Source organism: Rhinolophus hipposideros (assembly GCF_964194185.1).
Source record: "Rhinolophus hipposideros genome assembly, chromosome: 16".
Classification (NCBI taxonomy): Eukaryota; Metazoa; Chordata; class Mammalia; order Chiroptera; family Rhinolophidae; genus Rhinolophus; species Rhinolophus hipposideros.
This window is the reverse complement of record NC_138062.1, coordinates 57,221,674-57,243,388: the sequence shown is the minus strand read 5'-3', so window position 1 is coordinate 57,243,388 and position 21,715 is coordinate 57,221,674. Positions and strand designations below refer to the sequence as shown.

Genomic DNA, 21,715 nt, shown 5'->3' with positions numbered 1-21,715 from the left:
AAACTCTATTGTATGTTTTAAGTTTTCTTCAAAATTAAAGCTAAAAAATAAAAGACAGGCAGGCAGACAAGGATATAAGATGGTCACTTTGCAGAGTTGAGATGCAATTCTAATACGACTACACGCTGCATCGGGAACCAGGGCTGTGCCAGGGCCTCTGGGGCAGGACCAGGCTGCCCCCCTTTACTCAGGGCTGTTCTGCTCAGTGCCGCTGGATAAAGGTTTTGGGGGCAAAGAAGAGGGGAGAGAGGCCATCACTCACAGACCTCAGAGGTGATTGTGAGATTCAGAAAAGAATATGACAGCACAAAGGGATTGACACTTGGCTTTACTGACTGGTCCCTAGACCGGAACCGGCACCCCACGGCTAACAACAACCGCACAGCTCAGAACACGTCTTGCTAACCCAGTGCCTAGGTAAGACCCAAAGCCAAAACCACGCTCCTCTTCAGATGGGGGGAGAGTCAGAGCCAAACAGTTTGCTTTTAGAGTCAGAATGAATCCATTCAGCCGTTTGAAATGGTGCCATCACATCGATCCTCAAAGTGATAAAAACTCGCCTGTTCCCTCTACGTGGCCCTCATGCCAGAGTATGACTTCTCTCGCAATGCTTTTGAAGTAGGCAATGAATTTATATAAGGTAGGTTGGGTTACAGGATTCGGGTGGTTAAACTTGCTCATTAAATTTTTTACGAGGAGAAACTTTCAGGAAATATTGGAGTTGGTTCTCCAGCGAAAGACCAAAAAAGGCAGGTTCCATATTCTTCAGAGGAGAGCAAGCTGTTTTCTTTAAAGTTTTAAAGCTGTGATTAAATATATTTATCTGACCACATCTAAGCAGTAGTAATTAATGTGAGAATTTAATACACAGAAAAGGGGTCTGGAAAATTACAATTCACATTAGCTACCTTTGGGATGGTAGAGTGGGAAAGGGACAAGCATATTCTTTAACTCTATTTCTAATTTGCCTTTTTTTCATGATAGGAACATATTAATTGTGTAAAATTTTGAAAAATGAGTAATACACCCCTCCCTCCCTTCCTTTGCTCCTTCTATTTCCCTCCAAAAGGATGTAAAACTCCTTGTAACCAGGCCTTGCTTACAGAAACAGAAATAAGGGCTTATGAAGCCTATCCCACACCAGATTCCAAATGTACAAGCTGAAGCATTGGGAAAACATTGGGGAACTGAAAAAGAATCCTGATTTCAAATTGCCCGTTCCTGTTAAGATGTAATTTTACAATATCAACTGCTTTTCAGCCAAGGAAAACCCCCAGCGACTGGCTTTGAGAGGCAGAGGGGCATGAGGGCTCACCTGGTTCTGAGTCAGAATTGCCTGCAGATGGCTCGCAGAAGGTTGATGGCATAAAAACATTGTTTTTTGATACTGTCAGCAAGGAGGTGCAGGCAGGGGAGGGAACAAGAGGAAAAACAGAGTGAGTAGGCGGGGCCGCCCTGCCCTGGATCACCTCTCCCACCTGAGGGGTCCATCTCCGAGCTCCACTGTGGTGCGGGAGGTGGGGTGAGCATTCTGAATGAGGCCTTTGGATACCCGAGACTCTCTACAGCAGAAGGGGGTCTCCAGCCCAACGGCTTCTGTCTGACATCTAGCAGTCAACTCAGGTCTATGGTGCCACTTCTCTCGTCCTCGTGCCCCTGGCCTTTCCTGCTGGGGCAGCCAAGAGGGAAGTGGAACACACCGGACGTTCCAAGTCTCACCTGGGGCCGAGCCGCAGCCCTGCTCCTTGTCACCAGTTGGGGCTGGAAGGTTGGCTGCACCCCCTCCCCTCACCTGTTTAGGACCTCACTGGTACCGCTCATCTTTCCATCCCCCCTGACGACCGGGAGCTGAGTATCTCCTAGGCCAATGCAGTAGAGAGGGAAAATGTTCGGTGGTCCTTTGCCCCTTCAGCCCAGGGCCAAAGCACAAATCACCTCATCTCTTCTCTGCTGCATCTTCCTGATGCAGAAAGTGGGGTTCAGCAGTAGACACTGAACGGGAGGAACACCATCATAGCCAGGAAGCGGACGCTCCCTCATTCCGTAGGAACACCTATGCAACAAGCGGGCAGAGACCCTTAAAAAACGGCTGTCCCCTGCAGCCTGGACTGCAAACCGACTGGACGGTTCTGGTGCCTGGTTAGCAAACGACAGTGTGCCATTCAGGGGGTCTTAGGCAGTCGTGAAAAAGGACGTGGCCATGTCCAAAAAAGGCGTGAAGGGAAACTGACAGGAAGTCAAGTGTATTACAGGGACAACCATGAAAGGACGCCCCTGTCTGCACAGACCCTTTCTGTAATGTTTGCATCACTTTTGTAAGCAGACACAAACCTCTCAGGAGTGTCTCTTTCCCTTAAAGTGATATCCTTAAGGTCCATATTTGTAAAATATTTTATATGAACTTCTCAAGAATGAACTTCAACTTGGGTAACTAGAAATCCTCTCCCAACGCCCGTACACCTCTAAGTCAGCGCTCCAGAGACCAGGATAGAGAACATGGGACAATGCCAGAGGGGACAAGTCCAGATGAGCTGGAGGCGAGGGGGTTGCCCTATGGCAGCGTTTACCCTCTAATCTGTAGGGACACCCTTAGGCTTGCGAAGCCCCCACTAAGTAGCCCCAGCGTCTCTCTATGCCAGAACCTGCCCCTTCCCTGCACCAGCTTTGTATAAGCCCTGGCTGGACTGCTGGCCTCCGTGCACGTACTCAGATCATGCCCCGTCTAGCCACCTCCACAGGGTCCCAGGCTTCAAGGCTCCAAGTCCCCTCCTTCTAGGAGCTCATGGCATTTCACCACCAAAGTGTCTGTTGGAGCCACTCAGCTATGTACCGTGTGTGCGCGCACTTCTTAACTGGACCACCAAGGTCTAGGCATATGGCAGAAGGGTCAGAACACCCCACTTTGCATTTCCTACACCTTCCGTCTACAGACACAGCCAGTAGCCTTTGGAAGGTAGACATGTAATTAATGGTTAGAGCCCCAACAGGGCTCTGAGAGTCCTTTTCCTCTCGTCCAGGGGGACGTTTTCCTTGGTGTCTTCCTTATCAGTGAACTAGGTCACACCCCTCTGTGTCACTGATCCCAGACGGGGGCACCCAGTGCTACACCTCGGGCAGCTCTAACCTTATATGACAGAGGCCAAGTCTCAGACTGACTCTACCTGGATCTGGGCAGAAGATGACCACAGGTGAGAGACACTGGAGGGAAACAATGGGCTTATCAACATGGATACTTTCACCGTGCAGTACAGGTCTGTCACTGTTACCTGACTGTGAAGGTGGGAATTGGGTTAAAGAGGACGTCCTTTCTCGCTTGACAGGAGGGCAGTAATTTCCATCTTCTCGGTCAGAATCTACAGAAAATAATGAGGAGGAGGAAAAAAAATCAGGCTGCTTCCACGTTTACAATCAACGATGGTGAAACGTTTTAGAGGTTTCCTCACCTTCTCCACCTTCGGGGCTGGAGCCTCCAGCAGACCTCTGAAACGAGAGCACAATCAGGGTGGAAGAGAGGGCCAAATTGGCCTCTCACCTACAGCTCCTGAGATCCGTCATAAACGGATCCTGAAACGTGGCGCTGAGGGCGAACTCCCTGAGCTCAGCCCCCCGAGTGACTTTCAACCTAATGCTCAAAACGCCTCTGATGAACCTTCCACATCTGGCTGACCAGGCCACGAGCCAAGGAATCCTCTTAACGACAGAGCGCAATTACGGCACAAGGATCGGTTTCTTTGTTTCTGCACAGGTTACAGCCAACTGGCGTGCCACTCCTCGATTCAAGCACAGTGAAACTTTATCTGACCCCAACTCATTTTGCCAAGAGCTGGAAAGCGACCCTGTCTCCCCTTGGATGGGCAGCAGGACTGTTTAAAATGGTCACATGACACTGGCTCGTGGCAGTTTCCATTCCTTGTCCTGGCACACCCCATGGTTCGGAACCCTATTTCCAGCTCGGCTACCGTTTCCAGAGCAACTCAGAGCTCTGATGCCTTGGACAAAAGTCTGCTGCAAAGCGCTCAGAACAGAACTGTCCAATGTAACAACTCAGCAGACTACAGACCCCACGGAACGGCACACTCGGAGAGAAGGCGGCTGGAGTCACCCCCTTAACAACCTCGTTTCAGAACGTGAACAACTAACAATTAAGATGCTTTGAGAGCCAAATAGGGCCCCTCCTACCCCGGGACAACACACAATCCCTCAGGTCCCTTCTCAGGGCCTTGTCGCCAAAAGCAAACATGGAGGCGTGAACAGCACTCCTCCCAGGGCACTGCTTTAGAGCCAGCAGAGGAGCCCCTTTAAAAAAATTTTTTTTTTTGTTTCAGAAGAGCCCCAGGGTTCAAGTTCAGCCAAATGACGACCACCTGCCTGGAGGAGATATTAGGGATACAATGAGATGGGACATGTGTAAGCGCTTTACGAGCCCAGAGCAAAGCCCAGAGCGTGTGTGGAGGCAGGAACTGTACTCAGTAACAGAGCTGCTGAGGAGGGAGCCGGAGGGAACGGGCGGCGGCGCTCTGGCAGGTGACCCGCAGCCGCTCTCGGCTCTCCTGAAGTCTGGGGCCTCACCCTGAGAACTCCCTGAAGCCAGGGTTGGCATACTGTTTCATAAAGGGCCAGAAAGTATTTTCAGCTTCACGAGCCACATGTTATATACATTCTTTGTTTTTTATAATCTTTTAAAAATATAAATACCATCTTAGCTTGTGAATCAGTGTGTGCAAACCCCTGTCCTGAAGGCTGGTGAGAGCCTGGACAGCAAGAAAACAATCCTAACCTGGACTCTCCCTCCCGTGCCAGCCGATGACTCAGGTTTGAGTCAGAAAAGCCAGCCTGGGTCTCCTGCTCCAAGCTGGCGAGGTAAGAGCTCCCTGGAAGTGTCTGTGAAGGGGAGAGAGGCCACTGTCCTCAGGTGTGTCTTGGGGAATTGGGAGGCTCAGAGGAGACCATCTATCCAAGTGCTTGGGAAACACAAACCCTCGTAACCACGGGGGTTCAATAGTCCTCGGGCAGCTGTGAACATACCACGGGGCCCAGAGTGTGAGGCGGCTCGATGCCCCTCTCAAAGGCTTGTAGATCTAGTCAGTTTCTCCCAGACTGCCGTTGCCTACATGGGAAACCTTGGGCAAACTATCTCATTTGGAGAATGAGGGTGCCAGCATCTCCCCTGGAGGGAGGTGGCAAGGGGTCAGTGGGATAAGGTGACTTCTGCTTAGCCCAGCACCCAGCCTTGTTATAACCGTTCATGCCTCACCCCTCACCATGGCCACCCTCCCCCAGCAAGCTCACTTCTGCAGGACATTACACCCTTGGGGCGGGGCTCAGAGCTCGGGGACGGGCATGAACGGGAGAGTCGGGATGCGGAGTAATGTCCTGGGGGCAGCTGGGAGGTGAGGGGCCAGGTTTGGGGACACTCAGCAGGGGGTTAAGAGGAGGGTCCTGGGCCTAAGACTCAGCATGGGGGTGCTGAGAGATGCACTCCTACAGGGCTGATTCTGCAGAGGTCAGGTTCTGGGGTGACACCTGATAAGGCAGAGCTGTCACCAGCACGCCAGGCCTCCTCTCTGGGATCACACCCTTCCTTGTGCAGGCTCCAGGCACCTCTCCTGTTCCTTCACAGTGGGTCCGGCCCACCCTCCCCCATCCTCAAGTCCTGTGGCTCTGCAGGTCCTGTGAGATCTGCCACTTCCTGGATTGACTTCTGGAACCTGGAAACGGCCACCCTCTCTGACCTCTGTCACACTGCTCCCTCATCCACTGACATCCTTATGTCTCTGTTCCTTGACTTTGCCTGTGAGAACACACCCCTTGGTCCACTGGCCTCACTGCTCCCTCTTATCCCAATTGTGTGATCTGTGTCAGGGTCCCCCGCTAGCCTCTGAGTTCCAGGAGGGGACGGGCCCGCGGCACCCCACAGTAGGAGCTTGCTCGGTATTTGCTTAGCGAAGGACCATGTCCATCGAGTTATGCCAAGAGCAGAGGCCCATGTCCTTAGCCAGCGGCCCTGAAAGCTGTTAGGCTCACGTTTCCTCTCCTGCTGGGGAGGAAATTCCTCTAGCACCTCAATCTCAAGAGGCCTCCACACTGAGCTTCCCTTTGCTCCGCGGGCCACTCAGGTTAATTTCCACATATGTGAATCTCCTATGGCTCCTTCTGCTATGGGTTTCTAATTTCATTCCACTGTGGTCGGAGAAGACTGCATGACTTCAGTCCTTTCAGATGTACTGAGACTGGTTTTGTGGCCTAGCACGTGGTCTACCCTGGAGAATGTTCCACAGGCTTGTGAGGGCAACCTGCGCTCTGCAGCCGTCGGGTGGAGTGGTCTGCAGACCTGCGAGGTTCTGTGCTCTTGGGAATCCCCAGGGTCCTCATGCGTCTGTCTGGGTGTTCCACCGACAACTGAAGGTACAGTACTGACGTCTCCAACTGTTACGACTGAATCGTCTTTCTCCCTTCAGTCCTGCCAGTTTTTGTTTCGTGTATTTTAGGGGCTTTTTTAACGACACCTAACTTTCTCACCTCTCCTAATGACACCGCAAAACTTCAGGCATCTGGGTCTCCTTCAGAATTTGATGGGTGCTAGGAGCCTCTCCCACACCAGGAGCTGGGCCTCTGGGGCTTCAGCCCCGTCTCTCGGGGTCCAGGACTGCTGACCAGGACACTTGGTCTGTTCCATACCGCCCCTCCTGCTGTCCTACTCCACGCTCTCTGTCTCCTTTCTGTTTTCTGAGCACGTCAGCACTCTTCCCACCTCAGTGTTCCCTCTCCATGTGCTACTCCCAAGGCCTGGGAGGCTTTTCCTGCAGGTTCCCTGACTGTGGCCTCCCGGGCCACCTCCAGGGTAAACCAGTGCTCATGCCTCTCTCACTGCCCAGAAAGCAGCAGCAGCTCCTCTCTCCCCTCCAGCCTCTCTTGGGCCTCTACCCTGTTTGGTGTATAAGTCAGACATGATTTAATGTGTCTGTCCCCTGCTTCAGTGAGGCCCTACCCTGTCTGTTCTGCTCACAGCTCATATTCACATCATCCAGGACACAGTGCACAAGACACTTGACAAATATTTCCTTTACGAATGGAGACTGCATCCTCCACTACAGCCCCTTGGGTGATCCGGAGAAGAAAGGGTGCCCTGCCAGACAGTATTCAGACACTTCTAAACCCCTGACTCCAGAGACCCTCAAATCCCACTCCAAGTCTCTTATAAGAACTATCCCACAGGCATGTGGTAGGCCTTTTGCTCCTGGAAAAGCTGGGAAGCCAAACACAGGGAGCGACAACACAGACAGACTCCCCCAGTGGGAGAACCTTCCAGAAACTGCTGGAACCTCCTATGGGGTCTGCTGACTCAGAAGCAATGAGGAAACTGATGCTGGCAACTCTCTTCACTAGTACAGGGGCAACTGGATGGCTAGTTGGTTAGAGCGTGAACTCTGAACAACTGGTTTGCTGGTTTGATTCCCACATGGGCCAGTGAGCTGCGCCCTCCACAACCAGATTGAAGAGAAGGAGCTGCTGCTGAGCTTCCGGAGGGGCGGCCGGATGGCTCAGCTGGTTATAGTGTGAGCTCTCAACAACAAGGTTGCCAGTTCAATTCCCGCATGGGATGGTGGGCTGTGCCCCCTGCAATTAAACACTGAAAACGGCAACTGGACTTGGAGCTGAGCTGCGTCCTCCACAAGATTGATGGACAGCTACTTGGAGCTCTTGGGCCCTGGAGAAACACACTGTTCCCCAATAAAATTAAAAAAAGACACACAAGGAAGCAGGAAGACAGAATATAAGATGAAGCCATTTCTGCGTGCCTTTGGATATGCTGACTCTTCTAGAAATCCTCAGTTACCCCACGTGAGGAGCAGCCTACACCCCACACCCTGCTGGGGAAGGGCTAAGTTTGCTGTCCGGCTGCCTCGTGCTGTCTTCTCGGGAAGCAGAAAAAGGTCTGGGGTGCAGCAACTCCCTTCAAGCCCCCCTACCCCTATCCCACCCAAGGCCAATGTCAGCTCCACCAACACTTTCCTTACACATGGCAGCTTGGTGATCAGGATCTCTTCCTTGTCAAAGCAGCCCCGCCCCCACCCCAACCAAGGGAGCAGCTATTGAGCAGCTATTCAGGAATCAGTCGAGAACAATACTGGGGACTCCAACTCCTCAGGTGCCACTCACGTGAGAAGGTTCTAAGAGCAGACTTTCAGGATCCATGCTTCTTGGGGAGGAGTGAGGACAGACGCAGGGTGTGGGCGCCCTATGTCCTCCTCCGTCTCTTCCCACACTAGAATCCACCCCAGCAAGGATGACACCCAGGGTCAGCACCCATTTGGGACACCAGGATGAAAGTATCCCCAACACTGATATAAGGAGGCAGAAGAGAAAGAAGAGCAAAGATACCCTTCAACTGATTTCTCTGGCATCAGGACAGTGTACGAATGAAGCAGGCTCATGAAAGACGGAAAAGTCCTCCAAGATGGTGGCGGGGGGCGCGGAGGGGGAGGCAGGCCCGCCTGCAGCCAGAATGAAGGAGCTGTTCACCACGTGCTTCAGGGCGGCACTGGCAGCCCTGCCAGCGGGGCAGGACGGGCAGCAGCAGTCTTCTCCCTCAGAAGCCACTGGATCCTTGGGGAAAGCAGCTCATTCTGGGAGGCGTGCAAGTTCCTGGCGCCAAGTACAAACTCGGGGGTAATGTCTAACCCAGGATGGCACTGTAGGTGTGGGAAGCTGCTGTTCTTTGTATGAAGCATGAAATGATGAGAATTACTATTGTTACATTCACTGAGGAGCACCCTCCTCCAAAAAAACATGGCTCTCGTGAGGCTGTCTGGCGTGGCCTTGAGCGGGAAGAGGTGCCAGTCCAGGGAAGGGGATGGAGCCGGAGACTGTGTCTCAGGAGGTGACCCAGGCACAGACACATAGGTAAGTATGCAGGAATGAAGGGCACTGCCTTCCTGACCTTCCAGAAAAGAGCAGAAAGCAAGACCAAGTCAGATAAATTCCTTACAGAAAACACTGGCTACCACTGGCCTGCCTGGACGGACCAGTTAGAAAGCTCGGCTGGCTGTGCGATGAGAAATCAATTAGGAGCGGAACCTGCTGACACGTCTCTGTCTTCATATGGACTATGGGCCAATTCGATGTTGTTTACAGAAATTCTTACCAAAAAGGCAGATACTGAAAAACCAGAGGTGGCCTCCACAGACGTGAAGCTGGGTGGGGGTGGGGGTGGAACCAGGGTCGGCTCCCACACAGAAGCTGGAAGACGAGGGAAGCTGTCCAGCCAGGGGCTCATTCCAGAATCTTTCTAAGCTTCCTGGTGGGTCTCATAAATGTATCTTAGGCTCATCAGTGCCTTGGCTCGGAGCTTTAGTCAGCAGACTTCAGCCAGGCTTGGGGTAAGCACTGAGCTGCTCGCTTTCTCTGGAGCAAAGAAATGAATCTGAATGTATTTTGGTCTTCTTCAAACTGCCTTCTGAAAGCCAGGAAGTCTGATATATAGACTTTTTCCTGGTACTGTGTCTTCAAATGGCCAGAGTGCTGATGAGACTGAAAGATGATCAGGGCCCTTTATAAGCAACAATGCAGCAAGCCACTATTTATTATAAAGAGCTGGTGCTTACGGTCAGGTCCCCGAGGGACTGGATCGCAGCACAGAGCAAGACACTGAATGTGATGGATGAGACCTGCTGAATAACATGTGGGCGGTTTCCTGAACTCCGGTGTCACACAGAGCAAGATCCAAATTTATTCTGATGCAAAAGCAATGAGTTAACCAAGGAAAACTCTCAGCCTGAGAAGCTGGGATCGGGTTCTCTCTGCCGTGATTTATGCCCTACTTGACCTAAAAACAAAAGTGTACTTTGCCTTGAACATGCCCAATCAGTGGGAAAGCCAACTGACCGGAGCCATTGGCAACCAGCCAGGGTTTTCTCTGCTGACAGCCCCTTGAGCGAGCCCTGGGTGGGCCCTTGATGACGCTGCCGGGACTTCTGACGGAACTGGGGAGTCCTAGTTATGAATGCTGAAACTGAACTGTGCACATGTGTATGTCACACGCATGGCCTTCGTTGCTGTGCTGCCATACTCATAAACTGCTGCCCCAGTCCTGGCTCTCTCCCATGGCGACTTCACAACCCACCTCAGGTTCCCTGCCAGAACACTTGACCTTGCCAGTCCGAGGACAGACTGAATTTCTCCGGATTACAGCCTCCAACACAAAGTCCACAAGAACAGAGAAGCCGAGTTCCACCGGCTGGGCCTCAGGCGAAAGGTGAGGCCCCTCAGGGCACTTCCTGCACCAGCCTCTTGTGGGGTGGGGGCCACCGGTTTCACCAATTGGACACTCGAAGCAAAAGGGCCCGAAACAGCCTGCGTGCCTCTGGAAGTGTAGCTGCCGTGACACAAGCTCTGCGATCCAGCCATCTGCCACTGTTGGTTGAAAACCCTCAACCACCCCAGTCGGAGACGTCTCCGTAAGTTGTGCTTTCAAGCTAGACAGCAGCAGGAGGCCGCAGGGCCTGTCAGGCAGCTCCACGTGAAGGTCGTCTGTGCTCAGGGCACCGAGACCACCATGTCTTGTGCACGTGAAGGCCAAAGGCACAATAACTCCCGACACCTGACTCAGGACAAAGTTCCAGGAGCTGCTCTGTCCCCAACCAAAGAGGTGTCACCTCCTCATTCTTGCTCTGTTGACTCTTGTGTGAGGGCTGTGACGACAGAACAATTTGGTGTAGGTGTGTCCTAGCTGGAACCTTTATGGAGCTTCTGAATATACTTAATTACCCAAACCCACTTCTACGCCCTGAAGGACCACCTCCACGCCACCCCCCCACCCATGGTGAAGGCTGGTTCTTCTTTTCCCACTACACACTGATTCCTCTGAAGTGTTAAAATGTGACTCTAACCTCACCTCGCCCGAACATGCCTTCTTCTTGCGTATCCTAGGGTTGGTGGCTGTGACTGAATTGTAATGGGCTCCTTAAGAACACAGGTGACGTGACAGAGGAATCACTGTGATTGTGACACCCTGGAAGGCTGTCTGGTGTTCTGTGTGGCAGAGCGGGCTCCTATTTTCTTAAGAGTCATTTTTCCAAGTCATGAGAATGGGGGACTCTGTCATGAGGTACCTAGAGGATGGAGTTTTCAATCCTGAATGTATGATAATGTTTACTTTTCCCAATTTATCAAACTCCAAACACTCAAGACCTTTCTTGTCCTTGAGAGTTCACTCTTCTCCATCTATAATCTTCAAAAGTCTTCTTAATACAAAGATAAAGGACTAAGGCATTCCCTCTGGTTTCAAAGAAGAGTCTTCTCTTCTTCCTGCTTTGATTGAAGACATGCAGTTCACAGCCTAACCAGTCCAGACACAACGGGTCTTGCAAAGCCATCTGCGTTAGACACCTCCTCTTCCTACAGATGAAGGAAGCCGGGGCTACTTGTCTTTCTAAGACACTGCACTTGAAGGCCCAGATTCAGGAAGAGGAGGGAAAAAAAAATGGAACGAGGGAGAAGGGATCGAATTTGATTTGGAAGGTTCTACCCACTACTCAATTCCTCTTGTGACCCCTTGTGTCTCTTTCAGGAAACAGGATTAGCTTCTCGCTGTGGGTATATACTCCCTCAACTAGAGAAGTCTCAGTTAAAAGGGGACCTAATCTTCCCTGACTTTTCCGCAGAAGGAATTAAAGGGGGGTGGAGAGACCCTGGTCATCTTTTCAGTTGTCATCAGCTGCTTATGATCTAGGGTCTGGATCTGAGGGACCCGGAGGGAAAGGGGCCGGTTGGGGTGGGACCCCTGGGCCGTGGAATGCCAGGTGGAGGTGGACTTACCCCTGCCAGTTCTCGCGGAAAAGGAGGAAGCTGGGCTTCAGGAGCGCTGGCTGAAGCACTAGCAGGGGCAGGAGGCTCTAGGGCATGCTCACCAGCTGACTTGGGGTGACCTGTGCCATGGTGGGGGGCCTCAGCCTCCCCCCGAGGTTCCTCTCCCGAATCCGACAAGTCTTTTTGCTCTGCAGAAGACTGGGAGCAAAAAAGACAATTTTCCTTCAATGTAAGTAAAGGCTGCGACACGGGGCAGGGGACGGGGGCGGGGATTGAAGGGCTAGAGATGGCTGAACCTTCAGCAGCTCCTGCCCAGGAGGACGGGCCAAGAGAGCCGGCACAAAGCGAAACGAACGTGGACTTGCTACTGTTTGAATTTGCAGGGAGCTTAGAGAAGTCCAGGAAGTCCAGACCTGCATTTTCAAAACTGCATGGTGGCCTGGCATGGAGCTACTCTGCTTATGGCCCGTGAGGGAGGAAAAACACTCCTAGTGACCAAAGTGGGGGTGGTGCCTCTATTAGAGGGGTCAGGGTTGATGATGATAAATTAGGTTAATAGCACATCCCCTCCAAGACACTGATGTGGGAGCTGTTCTCAGCACCACTTCTGTCCACGAGGAAAGGTGGGAAAGCAGGCCTGGGACACTATACAGCTACAAGATGGGGCGTCCAGGGTCAAAGGCTTCTGCATCGGGCTCTAGTTCTTCCAGCATCTTTCAACTTGTGCTGCTTAAACCTGAGATGAAAGAAGCACTTTCTCATCTCAGTGAGTGCAGGTGTGGGGTGACCCAACGAGCTGGCAGGGACACGGAGAGCTGGTTTTGTACCAGCGGGCGGGCGGGTGGGCGTTCAGCTGGAGGAGGGCCTAGATTCCTCCAGGCTCACCCCAAAGACCTCGGGCAAGAGCTTATTTGGAAAATAGCCAGGGTAAGAAAAAGCTGGCTCTAGAGGTCTTCATTCTCGAAAGTAAGACACCCCCGCCATTCCTTGAGGTGGTTCTTGGGCTTCTGGGGGTGGGTGGGGGGGTTCCATGGGCTGAGAGCTCTGTGCTCTAGACTCTTTTCTTGAGAAATGGGTTATAAGGCTGGTGTCTTGGAGCAGATGGGCTCAGGTCCCCGAACCTCTCGCTTGGCGTCATCTACAACACAGAGCCATTTCTCTCAGTTTGTGAACTAAATGACCATGGGGCTGCATTTCTTCTGATTGTGAAGTGACTGAGACCTTTTTAGATAAGGGGTGGGGCCTATTTTTTAAACACGTGAGTCTGTCGGATGAAAGGAACTATATATAAGGAAGATCTGAGAGAACTTGCAAACATTCTCAGGAAAGCAATAGCAACACAATGTTAACTCATCTGTACATCTAAAGAGTCACCGAAATTGACTCTTCCTATTGAGGGCAGATCGGCAGACACAAAGGCCTTCTTTTCCAGGCTGTTCCTCAAACCTGTGCGGGGCACCGAGGTCAGTCTGCACCCATCTGCTGCTACTTTATGGCGAGAGATTTAACACCCAATGAGAGAGAGTGAAACCCAAAGCTCTGCGGGAAACTGCCTACCTCTCTAATTGGAACCACTTGGATTTTTTTTTTTTCAAAGCCCTGCTTTTAGAACATAAATGTTCAAATGCCCTCATAACATGGCAGACTCAAGATGAAGCCTAAATCAGAGGACCAAAAAAGAAATACAGGAGCTATTCCAGTATTTTTTACTTGGGTCCGAGTGTTTCTGCTGGACAAGAAAAAGAAAAGTAAGCTCTAAAGAACCAAGATAGGGCCTGTAATTTTTCAACATGTTTGCTAAAACCAGACATCAAGATTTCGGCAGCCTCTGACATCATCCTAAAATATATGTGGCTGACCAAAACAAACAAAAATGTGCATGCAGGATATACACTTGTCACATTAATACGCTTTAAGATCTAAACATACTCTACAGTGTTTCCAGCGACACCTGACTTCCTGCTCATCAGTATTTCTGTAACCACTTTCTGTCTTTTGACCCAATGCGCATTATCCTGCCAGTGCAACCTCAAAGCCATCCCCCCTCAGATTAACGATGTCTGGGAGATAAGCTGACTGCAAGAAAGTCATCACAAACAATAAGACACCGCTATGGGCGGCCGGATGGCTCAGTTGGTCAGAGCGGGAGCTCTTAACAACAGGGTTGCCAGTTCAATTCCCGCATGGGATGGTGGGCTGCGCCCCCTGCAACTAAAATTGAAAACGGCGACTGGATTTGGAGCTGAGCTGCACTCTCCACAACTAGATTGAAGGACAACAACTTGACTTGGAGCTAACGGGCCCTGGAAAAACACTGTTCCCCAATATTCCCAAATTAAAAATAAAAAATAAAAATGGCTCTCTAGACCTAAATGTATTTGTTAAAAAAAAAAAAGACACCTACAGAAGGAGATTCAAATTCTCTTCACATTAAAGAGAAAAATAAAAAACAACCGTATCTCCATTCAAGCCAGTTAATAAAAAAAGGTTTCGTTTTTTGCCTCTAAAACAAATGCATGGAGTAAACGTGAGAATTTCGTGAAGAGCGCCACCTTGAGGAAGCCTGGGACATGGCGGAAGCAAAGACAATTCTGAGCTGTCAGTCAGTCTAGGCGTTAGGACCAGAACTCAGACTGTCCGAAGTTTTCTCTGACATGAGAGGAGAGGAGGATTTGAGAACTCATCCTGAGACGAGGTGACACCACAGGCTGTCACGTGGCTGGCCACGACCACCAATTTGTAGTTTGCTGAAAAAGAACGGCTGGTCAATGGAACTGACAGAAAATGCCACGTGGCGAAGCTTAATTTTTTTCCCTTTTGTTTTTAGATCTTTTATCTCAATCGTGATTCAGTAATAACAGCTGTGCTTGTTGTGCACTCTCCCTTGAATAGGGAACACGGGCTCTCTGAAGTACCTCTCACTGGGTGTTTTACTGACAATGAAGTGAATGGTCCGACAGTGACAATGGGACTTCTTGATCTTTGTGGAACAAGAAGTGCCTCAAAATATAGCTAGCTATAAGGGACATTTTGGTGACAATTAGGACAATTAAATATGGACTATATATTGGAGATTTCTGAATTAATGGTCATTTTCTTAAGGGTGACAATGGCAGTGGGGCCATGGAGAGGAACGGCCCTATTCCTAGGAGACACTTGCGGGCGTATTTAGAGAACCATCCGATGGGTGCCAGCCACTTACAGTTGAGTGCTTCCAGCATGTAAGACAAAAACGGTAACAGTGAAGTCAGGTGAAGGACCCCTGAGAGTCCGCAATACCCTTTTCCTAACTTTTCTGAGGACTTGAAATTTTCCAAATAAAAAGCTGAAGAGAAAAAGGAGGAAAAAAAGTTCACTCGGAATAAAAAAACGACAGCAGCCCGAACGGCCATTTCCCAATTCTGCTTCTGCAGCGTGAGGAGAGGATGAAACTGGCAGGGTCTCAAACTTGCACTTTTGTCAGACGTACGGGGGCTGCTTCCTGAGGGTCTGCTCTCCCGTCCTCGTGGAGATGAGAAGCCACGGGAAACCAGGCCGTGGTCTGAGTTACTGCTTACTTCCCACCTCACTCTGGAGCTGTCATAAGCACCAGAGAAAGAAAGATTCCGTGTCCATTCGGCCACTGGCCACCAGCAGTGCAGAAAGCAGCCCTAAAGGACCGTTGCCGAGACTCCTTTAGCTTCCGCTGTTCAGCACGCAGGTTTCCCGTCCCGTTTGTGGTCCTGTGGCAGAAGTAGAGAGCTGCACTCTGGACAGCTGGAGAGCAGTTACTGCGGCAGCCCATTTCGGGCTGGCTCCCAGTCAGTGCTGTGAGAAGAATGACACTCGCATGTCTGGGAGACAATCAGGACCGTCTTCAATCCGCTCTTTTGGTTCAATGTCACCTGCTTACTTGATGGGCATGGATTTTCTAAAGGTCATACACGAAAGTCAGCCTTTGAATTACAAACCAACAGAACTCTGAGAACAGTACTCAAATAGGAAATAGTAATTTTAAAAGCATTTTCAAATCAGCCGAGCAAATATTACATTTTAGTGTTTCATCCAGCTGGTTGTCTGAAAGTCTTTAGGTTTAAAGAATCATTAATGCCTATTACTCATCTGAAATCTGGGGTTGGCAAACTTTTTGTGTAAAGGGCCAAATACTAAGTATTTCTGACTTTGAAGGTCATATGGTCTCGGTCCACATGACCTGCAAAAAAAAAAAAAAATTACTTCATTTCACTCTGTGGCTACAACCTGAACGCAGCCTCAGCTACTGTGAAGGAGAGGGGCGTGGCTGTGTGCCAATAAATCTTTATTTACAAGAACAGGCAATGGTGGCGGGTCTTGGTTTGCTGATACCTGTTTTAAACTAAGAGTGATTCAAAAGATGATGATGATAAAATTGAAAAATCTAGTAATTGAACGGAAAACCTGAGAAGAAACTTTGACATCTACAAGAGAAGTCGAATACATCCATTTCTAACAGCTCGAGGCGCTGCATAGCCCTTCAGTGACTGGCCCTCCAGAGGAGCGCGGACACCGGGCTGCATGTATGTGTCAGGGCCTCAGAGAGAGGGGATGGCAGAGGCTGATGTGCCTTGAAAACACCACCAGGAAATCCAAAACAAAATGGGACACAAGTTTCCTCAGGCTTTGTGTTTCTTTCTTCAGCAAAGAATTAACAACGGGAAAGTTTAATGTGAGAACAAGCCTAGTAGATGAGCCTCTGCCAGCACAGAAGGCTCCCTGTGAGGGGGCTGGGGGTCGGAGTTGGGGCAGCTCCTTCTCCCTCCCGCCCCCCCCTCAGGCGCACGCACGCACGCTCCTCCTGGCACAGTACTTGAACGTTGCCCAAGAAAACCGGGCCGCACAGACAGAAAAGTCTGGCCTCTCTTCTCATGCCAAGGGATGGAATCTACAAGCAGGAGCTGGGCTGCCAGCATCCCAAATCACCAGACCAACAGCTGCCAACCTCAAGCTGGCCACCCTGCACCCGGCCACCCAGCCGGGGACCGGGATCCACCAGAGCACCTCACCTGGATCTTGACCCCTGCGCCGCTTCTCAAATGCTGTTCTCACAACCAGACTGCACCCAGATTTTGGAATACACCAAGCGCAGCGCAGCACGTGGTCACTCTGAAGCCTTACGTGGGCACAAAATGACACCTGCTGTCCTGGGGCATGGGTGGCGAGGATCTAGCCTTTTTATTTTTAGACAAATAGAGGGAGTCCTCACACAAGCTTGGGAGACATCGTCACAGAACGCCAACTAACTCTGGACACAGCCCCAAGCTTCCACACTGTTTTGTCAGGGAGGGTGACAAATATAAAACCGGTGACTTCAAGAAAAACAACACGCGCCATCGGAATGCTACTGTGGCACCGATCAGGCTCGTCTATGAAGGCGTGCCTATGAAGGAGGCAAGGTATTTCCAACAACTGTGCCCAAGCCATTTAAAATCCAAGAGAGGGAAGCAACCCAACAAAGATGGATGGTAAATATACAACGCAAGCCAACTAATAATTATTCTACACATTTATGCCAAGTTGGTTAGGGCCAAAAAATCCCCATAAAATCTTTAATTAAAGGTCCTGTTTTTCCCTCTGAACCACTATTGCTCTCTCCTCTCCCTACCCACCTGTTCTCTCCCTCCTGTCTCTCCTCCTTCCTTCTACCTTTTTTCTCTAACTCCTCTCTCCTACTAGTCTTCCTAATGTCCAGTAGTATTTCTAAATGGAATCATTAGGGATTAGAAGGAAGCTCTCCACCATCATTTTTTGAAGCTGGGCGTCTGAGCCCTCTCCACACACCCGACTTAGTCTCGTGCCGTGGTCACCTAAAGCCACTGGGCCTTAGGGCAGAAGCATCCTTGGCCATGTGACCTGAGGGAGAGACGTCTTGGAGAAAGCAAACGTGAAGAGAGGACACGCCGGCCCCTTACCTTTTGTCCTTTATCCTTCTGAAACACAAAGACGGGAGGAGCAATGGCAGGCTTTTCTGCAAAAAGAAAAATTGGTGTTTTTGCCCCCAACGCTATATTCAGACAGTAAACAAAGCTACATTTGTTTGTAAAAAGTTAAAAACAAACCCAATATGAAACTAGTAACTCCAAAGAAACATCAAATTACTTCGAAAACAGTTGCATGACGTGGGAGCGTGGAGTGTTCAGTTTGTGACAACGCGACACTGAAAGGGAGGATACGTGTGCATGTTACACACCAACAAAAAGGCTTCAAGCCTCGCTCGCACAAGCCACGTCACTGACCAGGGCTGTGGGGAGGCACGCGGCGAGCTGCAGGCTGTCCGAGGTGGCTGCCGTTCAGCGTCACCAACGGTGGCTTTGTAGAAAGTTGGCACAGAGCACTCAGATCTTAAGGTGGCATCTCCCCAATTTCCAATGTTGAAGGCCAGTTTAGGTTTTTCATTTTTCTCAAATTTGCAGGCCAGCTGAGGCCAGGGGGCAACCAGGGGGCAAGCTCTGCCCACACAGCCCTTTGGAGAGCTCCCCCCGGCCGAGTCAGCCCAACGTTCCCCTGGGTCTCTAAGTGAGCACCAGTTACTGCAAAAATCATTTACGGGGTTACAAGTCTGAGAGTCCATCTTGCATGGCTGCTGCTGAAGGAAGAAACCCTTTGGGGTGTCCTGTTACATGATGGGACCAGGGCGATGCTGCCTGTTGTTCTCAGGCAGCACCATTGTCTCCTATCCAGGGGTAGCCCAGGATAGGAGATTCTGGACGAGGACCTCTTTAACCCCCGGGGGGGCCCTCATTGCCTTGGGCCTGGGCACAGTGGCTCTGGGTGCACTCAGGGACCCTGTGGGGTGTGCCCAAGGTGTCCTTCAGCATTCAGGGGAAGAGTGGACTTGGGGAGCCCTTAGTCGTGAAAGGCGGAGGTTAGCCAGGAACCAGCACACACACACACACAGCATCGCCCAAGCAGGACGCGCAGCCTGGTTCATGTGGGGAGCTTGCTCAGTGTCTGGTCTGGTGTGTCAGGGAAACGTCCTTGAGAAGAGGTGGCTGTGCTGAAGTCTCAAGGACAAGAGCCCGGCAGGGACAGTGGCAGGTGTGAAGGCATGCAGCCCAATGGCAGACGGTGGCTATGCTGAGGATTTGGGGAGTGTTGTAAAACGAGTGGGGGGAGCACGGAGGCTGGTTTAAGTTTAAAGAGAGATCAGTTTGGGGAAGAGGGTGACATGGGCAGACTAGCTAGGAGGCCACAACGATTACCCACAATAAAGATGGGGTGAAGACAAGTTTTGAGGTGGAAAAGGGACAAGACTGGGATGATCAAATGGACCCTATCCTACTCCACTTCCCAAAACTCCTGCTCCTTGGAGAAGCGGGACAGATGCCGGTCTTGACCTTGGGGCAATGGCCCCTGGTGGTGACCATTCCCTCCGCTGTGCTCACTGAGGCCACACCACACCCGATTCAGTCACCTCAATGGTCCTCAGCATGTACAGTAAACACAGGTTAATGACATGTGCGAGACCAAAGTGCTAAAGGAAGAAGGGTTGCCAGTGAGGCTTCTGTGCGTCCCTAAGCAGCCATCTCCCTGCACAATGTGTAACTGTTGCCCGACAAACCACGATGAATGAATGAACGAACGAATGAACAAATGAACGTGCCTATGCCAAGCAATACACAACAGCTGGATGGACTTGGGACGGCAGCAGTTTATCCACACCATATCTACCACGGGGAAGCCCAGAGACCTTGTCACGCTGCCTTTACCCCACAAGCCCAGCAGCAGGGGCTGAAGGTCTGGGCCTCAGCCTCACTTCTACGTTCGACTCCTGGCCAGCTGCGCGGCGCTGAGGCACACAGGAAGAAGCCAGGGTTTTGGCAAGCCCAGCACCCACCCAGCCCCCCTATTTTCTTTAGAGAACCATCCCTCCCCCACCTCCACGTTTCAGATGGAGCCCAGCCCTGGCTCCAGACCCGAGGAGAGTCCTGCGTGGGGATACTGTGGCATGTGAATGAGGCCAGGCCACTGACTGTGAATGCGACTCGGGTCCCGGACTTTTGTGGGAGCTACTGGGGAAGAGGAGCTCTCTCTGCTGGGGTGGCTGAGCTGGTGGGAGGTAACCCTCAGGCCGCCAGCAACCATGTATCATCACAAGGGACCTTGGACTGGCTGGAGACAGAAGAGGAAATGGAATCCTGGAGACACAGCTGGAGGCCCTGGGTCCGGCAGGCCCAAGGCTAACCCCGTCCACACGACTTTTGAGAAAGTCATCAGATACTGACTTTTGTTTAAGGCACTGAGCTGGATTTGCACCCCTTGTCGCTAAGCCTCCAGCCTGAGACAGGGAGACTTCATTAAACACACACTCTGCTCCCTAGAAGAAACCTTGGACAGGCCTCCCAGGGAAGCAGAGATGCTTTTTTCTCTTCACCACTTGATATACTTTGTATTTATGGGTTTATGGTCTTTCTCCCCCACTAAGATGTCAACTCCAGGAGATGGGAGACTGCCCGGTTTCCCTCTCTGCTCTGTAGGCTGAGAACAGTACTTGGCACCCTGCAGGGATTCAACAAATATTTGATGGAGGGATGAGCAAGGGGAAGGGGCACTGGAGAAAATGACTGCCAGGCTAGTAAGGAAGGACTAAATGGACTGAGAACCATTTGGATGGGAGAGGAAGAGCTTTCTGATCTGCAGGCACACAAGAGGGGCTGCATCTGTGGGAGGCCTGGCTGCCTGTGGGCGCCTGGGACAGAACAGGACCACATGGCACGAGTGGGGAGAGGTCCCATCTGAGGGAGAAACAATTCTGCACTACAAGTGGGCACGTTGCTCAGCTGGGGGCAGAGGGAGGCTACAGAGGGGACACGGCGGTCTGGATCCTGGAAGCGGCCACCCGAAGAACAGGAACACCGGGTGAGATGCAAGCAGATCCAGTCTTACTGACTGCCGGCTCCTGTCCCCCCGCCACAGTTCACACCTGCCTCCGTTCCCTGCACAGCAGCCAGAACACTGGTGCGGAACCACTTAGAACTCGGCAATGCTCTCCCAGACTAGGGTTGCCGCTCCTTCACCAGACAGGCCACCGCCACCTGACCAGTACTGTGGCTCTGTCCCCTGCACACCCAATGCTTCTGTCACTCTCCTGGACTTCTGCCTGGTTTAGTCCCTCTGCCTGGAACACATCCTCACCTCATCTTTTATGGTCAACACTAACTCATGTATTGACCATCTCCTTCAGGAAGCCCCCAAAGCATGTTCTGGCTTATATCCTGCATGGGTCACATGGAGGCCACCTGTCAGCGAGGCTGGGGGCCCACAGATAGGGCATCGAAAACAGCTCTGTGCCCCAGCCTGTTTGTCACCCGGTGCATCTCACCTAAGAATCATTTAGTAAATGTTTGAACTAAACCCCTCTGGGCTTTTTGTATTTTTAGGTATTTATTTATATTAATTTCAGGTACTCTCTGTACTTATTCACATGTGTGACACCAGCTGTTACGTAATCACATAAATATTTATTAGGCCCTTATTCTGTGCAAGGCATCACGGGAAAAATGGGACCAGGAAGCCAGGGGACAGAAAACCTTAGGGTAAAACATCTGGTTAGAAGGGAGCGATGCGTTTGTATGTAGCTTGTAATGGGGTTATCTGCTCACTGGCGGCGTCCACCCCTGGAATATAAGCTCCGGGCGAGGCCCCTGTTGTGTTCACCTCTACCTTTAGAGCCAACACGAAACACGGCTCAACAAGCAGTTACAGAGTGGATGAAAGATCTTCTATTGCCAGGGCGCTGACTGAGGAGGCAAGGGCTCTGGCCGACCACCTCGGGTCCCACTGCGACCCCCACTGCGGGCAGGTTTGGCAGCCGTGACAAACCCAGCCGCTACACTAAAATGCAACAATGACCTTCAGTCAGCGCTCCACCAAAACCACAAAGCACCAGAGT

The 21,715-nt window shown here is 51.2% G+C and overlaps 1 protein-coding gene across 20 annotated transcripts in view; it reads right to left on the bottom strand.

Moving 5' to 3' along the window:
• Positions 1-21,715, bottom strand: part of RANBP3 (RAN binding protein 3) — a gene marked incomplete at its 3' end in the record, with an annotated part of 52,411 nt that overhangs the window by 16,551 nt on the left and 14,145 nt on the right. For 6 of the 20 annotated variants that reach the window (XM_081076134.1, XM_081076132.1, XM_081076133.1 and 3 more), the window contains 5 exons: positions 17,736-17,791; positions 11,818-12,006; positions 3,444-3,480; positions 3,267-3,353; positions 1,316-1,387 (listed from right to left, as the gene is read on the bottom strand). In XM_081076134.1, the coding sequence (XP_080932260.1) occupies positions 1,316-1,387; positions 3,267-3,353; positions 3,444-3,480; positions 11,818-12,006; positions 17,736-17,791 (441 nt within the window). Of the gene's footprint in view, positions 1-1,315; positions 1,388-1,935; positions 2,054-3,266; positions 3,354-3,443; positions 3,481-11,817; positions 12,007-17,735; positions 17,792-21,715 lie in introns of those variants that run through there. The other 14 variants (XM_081076124.1, XM_081076122.1, XM_081076123.1 and 11 more) reach the window with 4 other exon arrangements.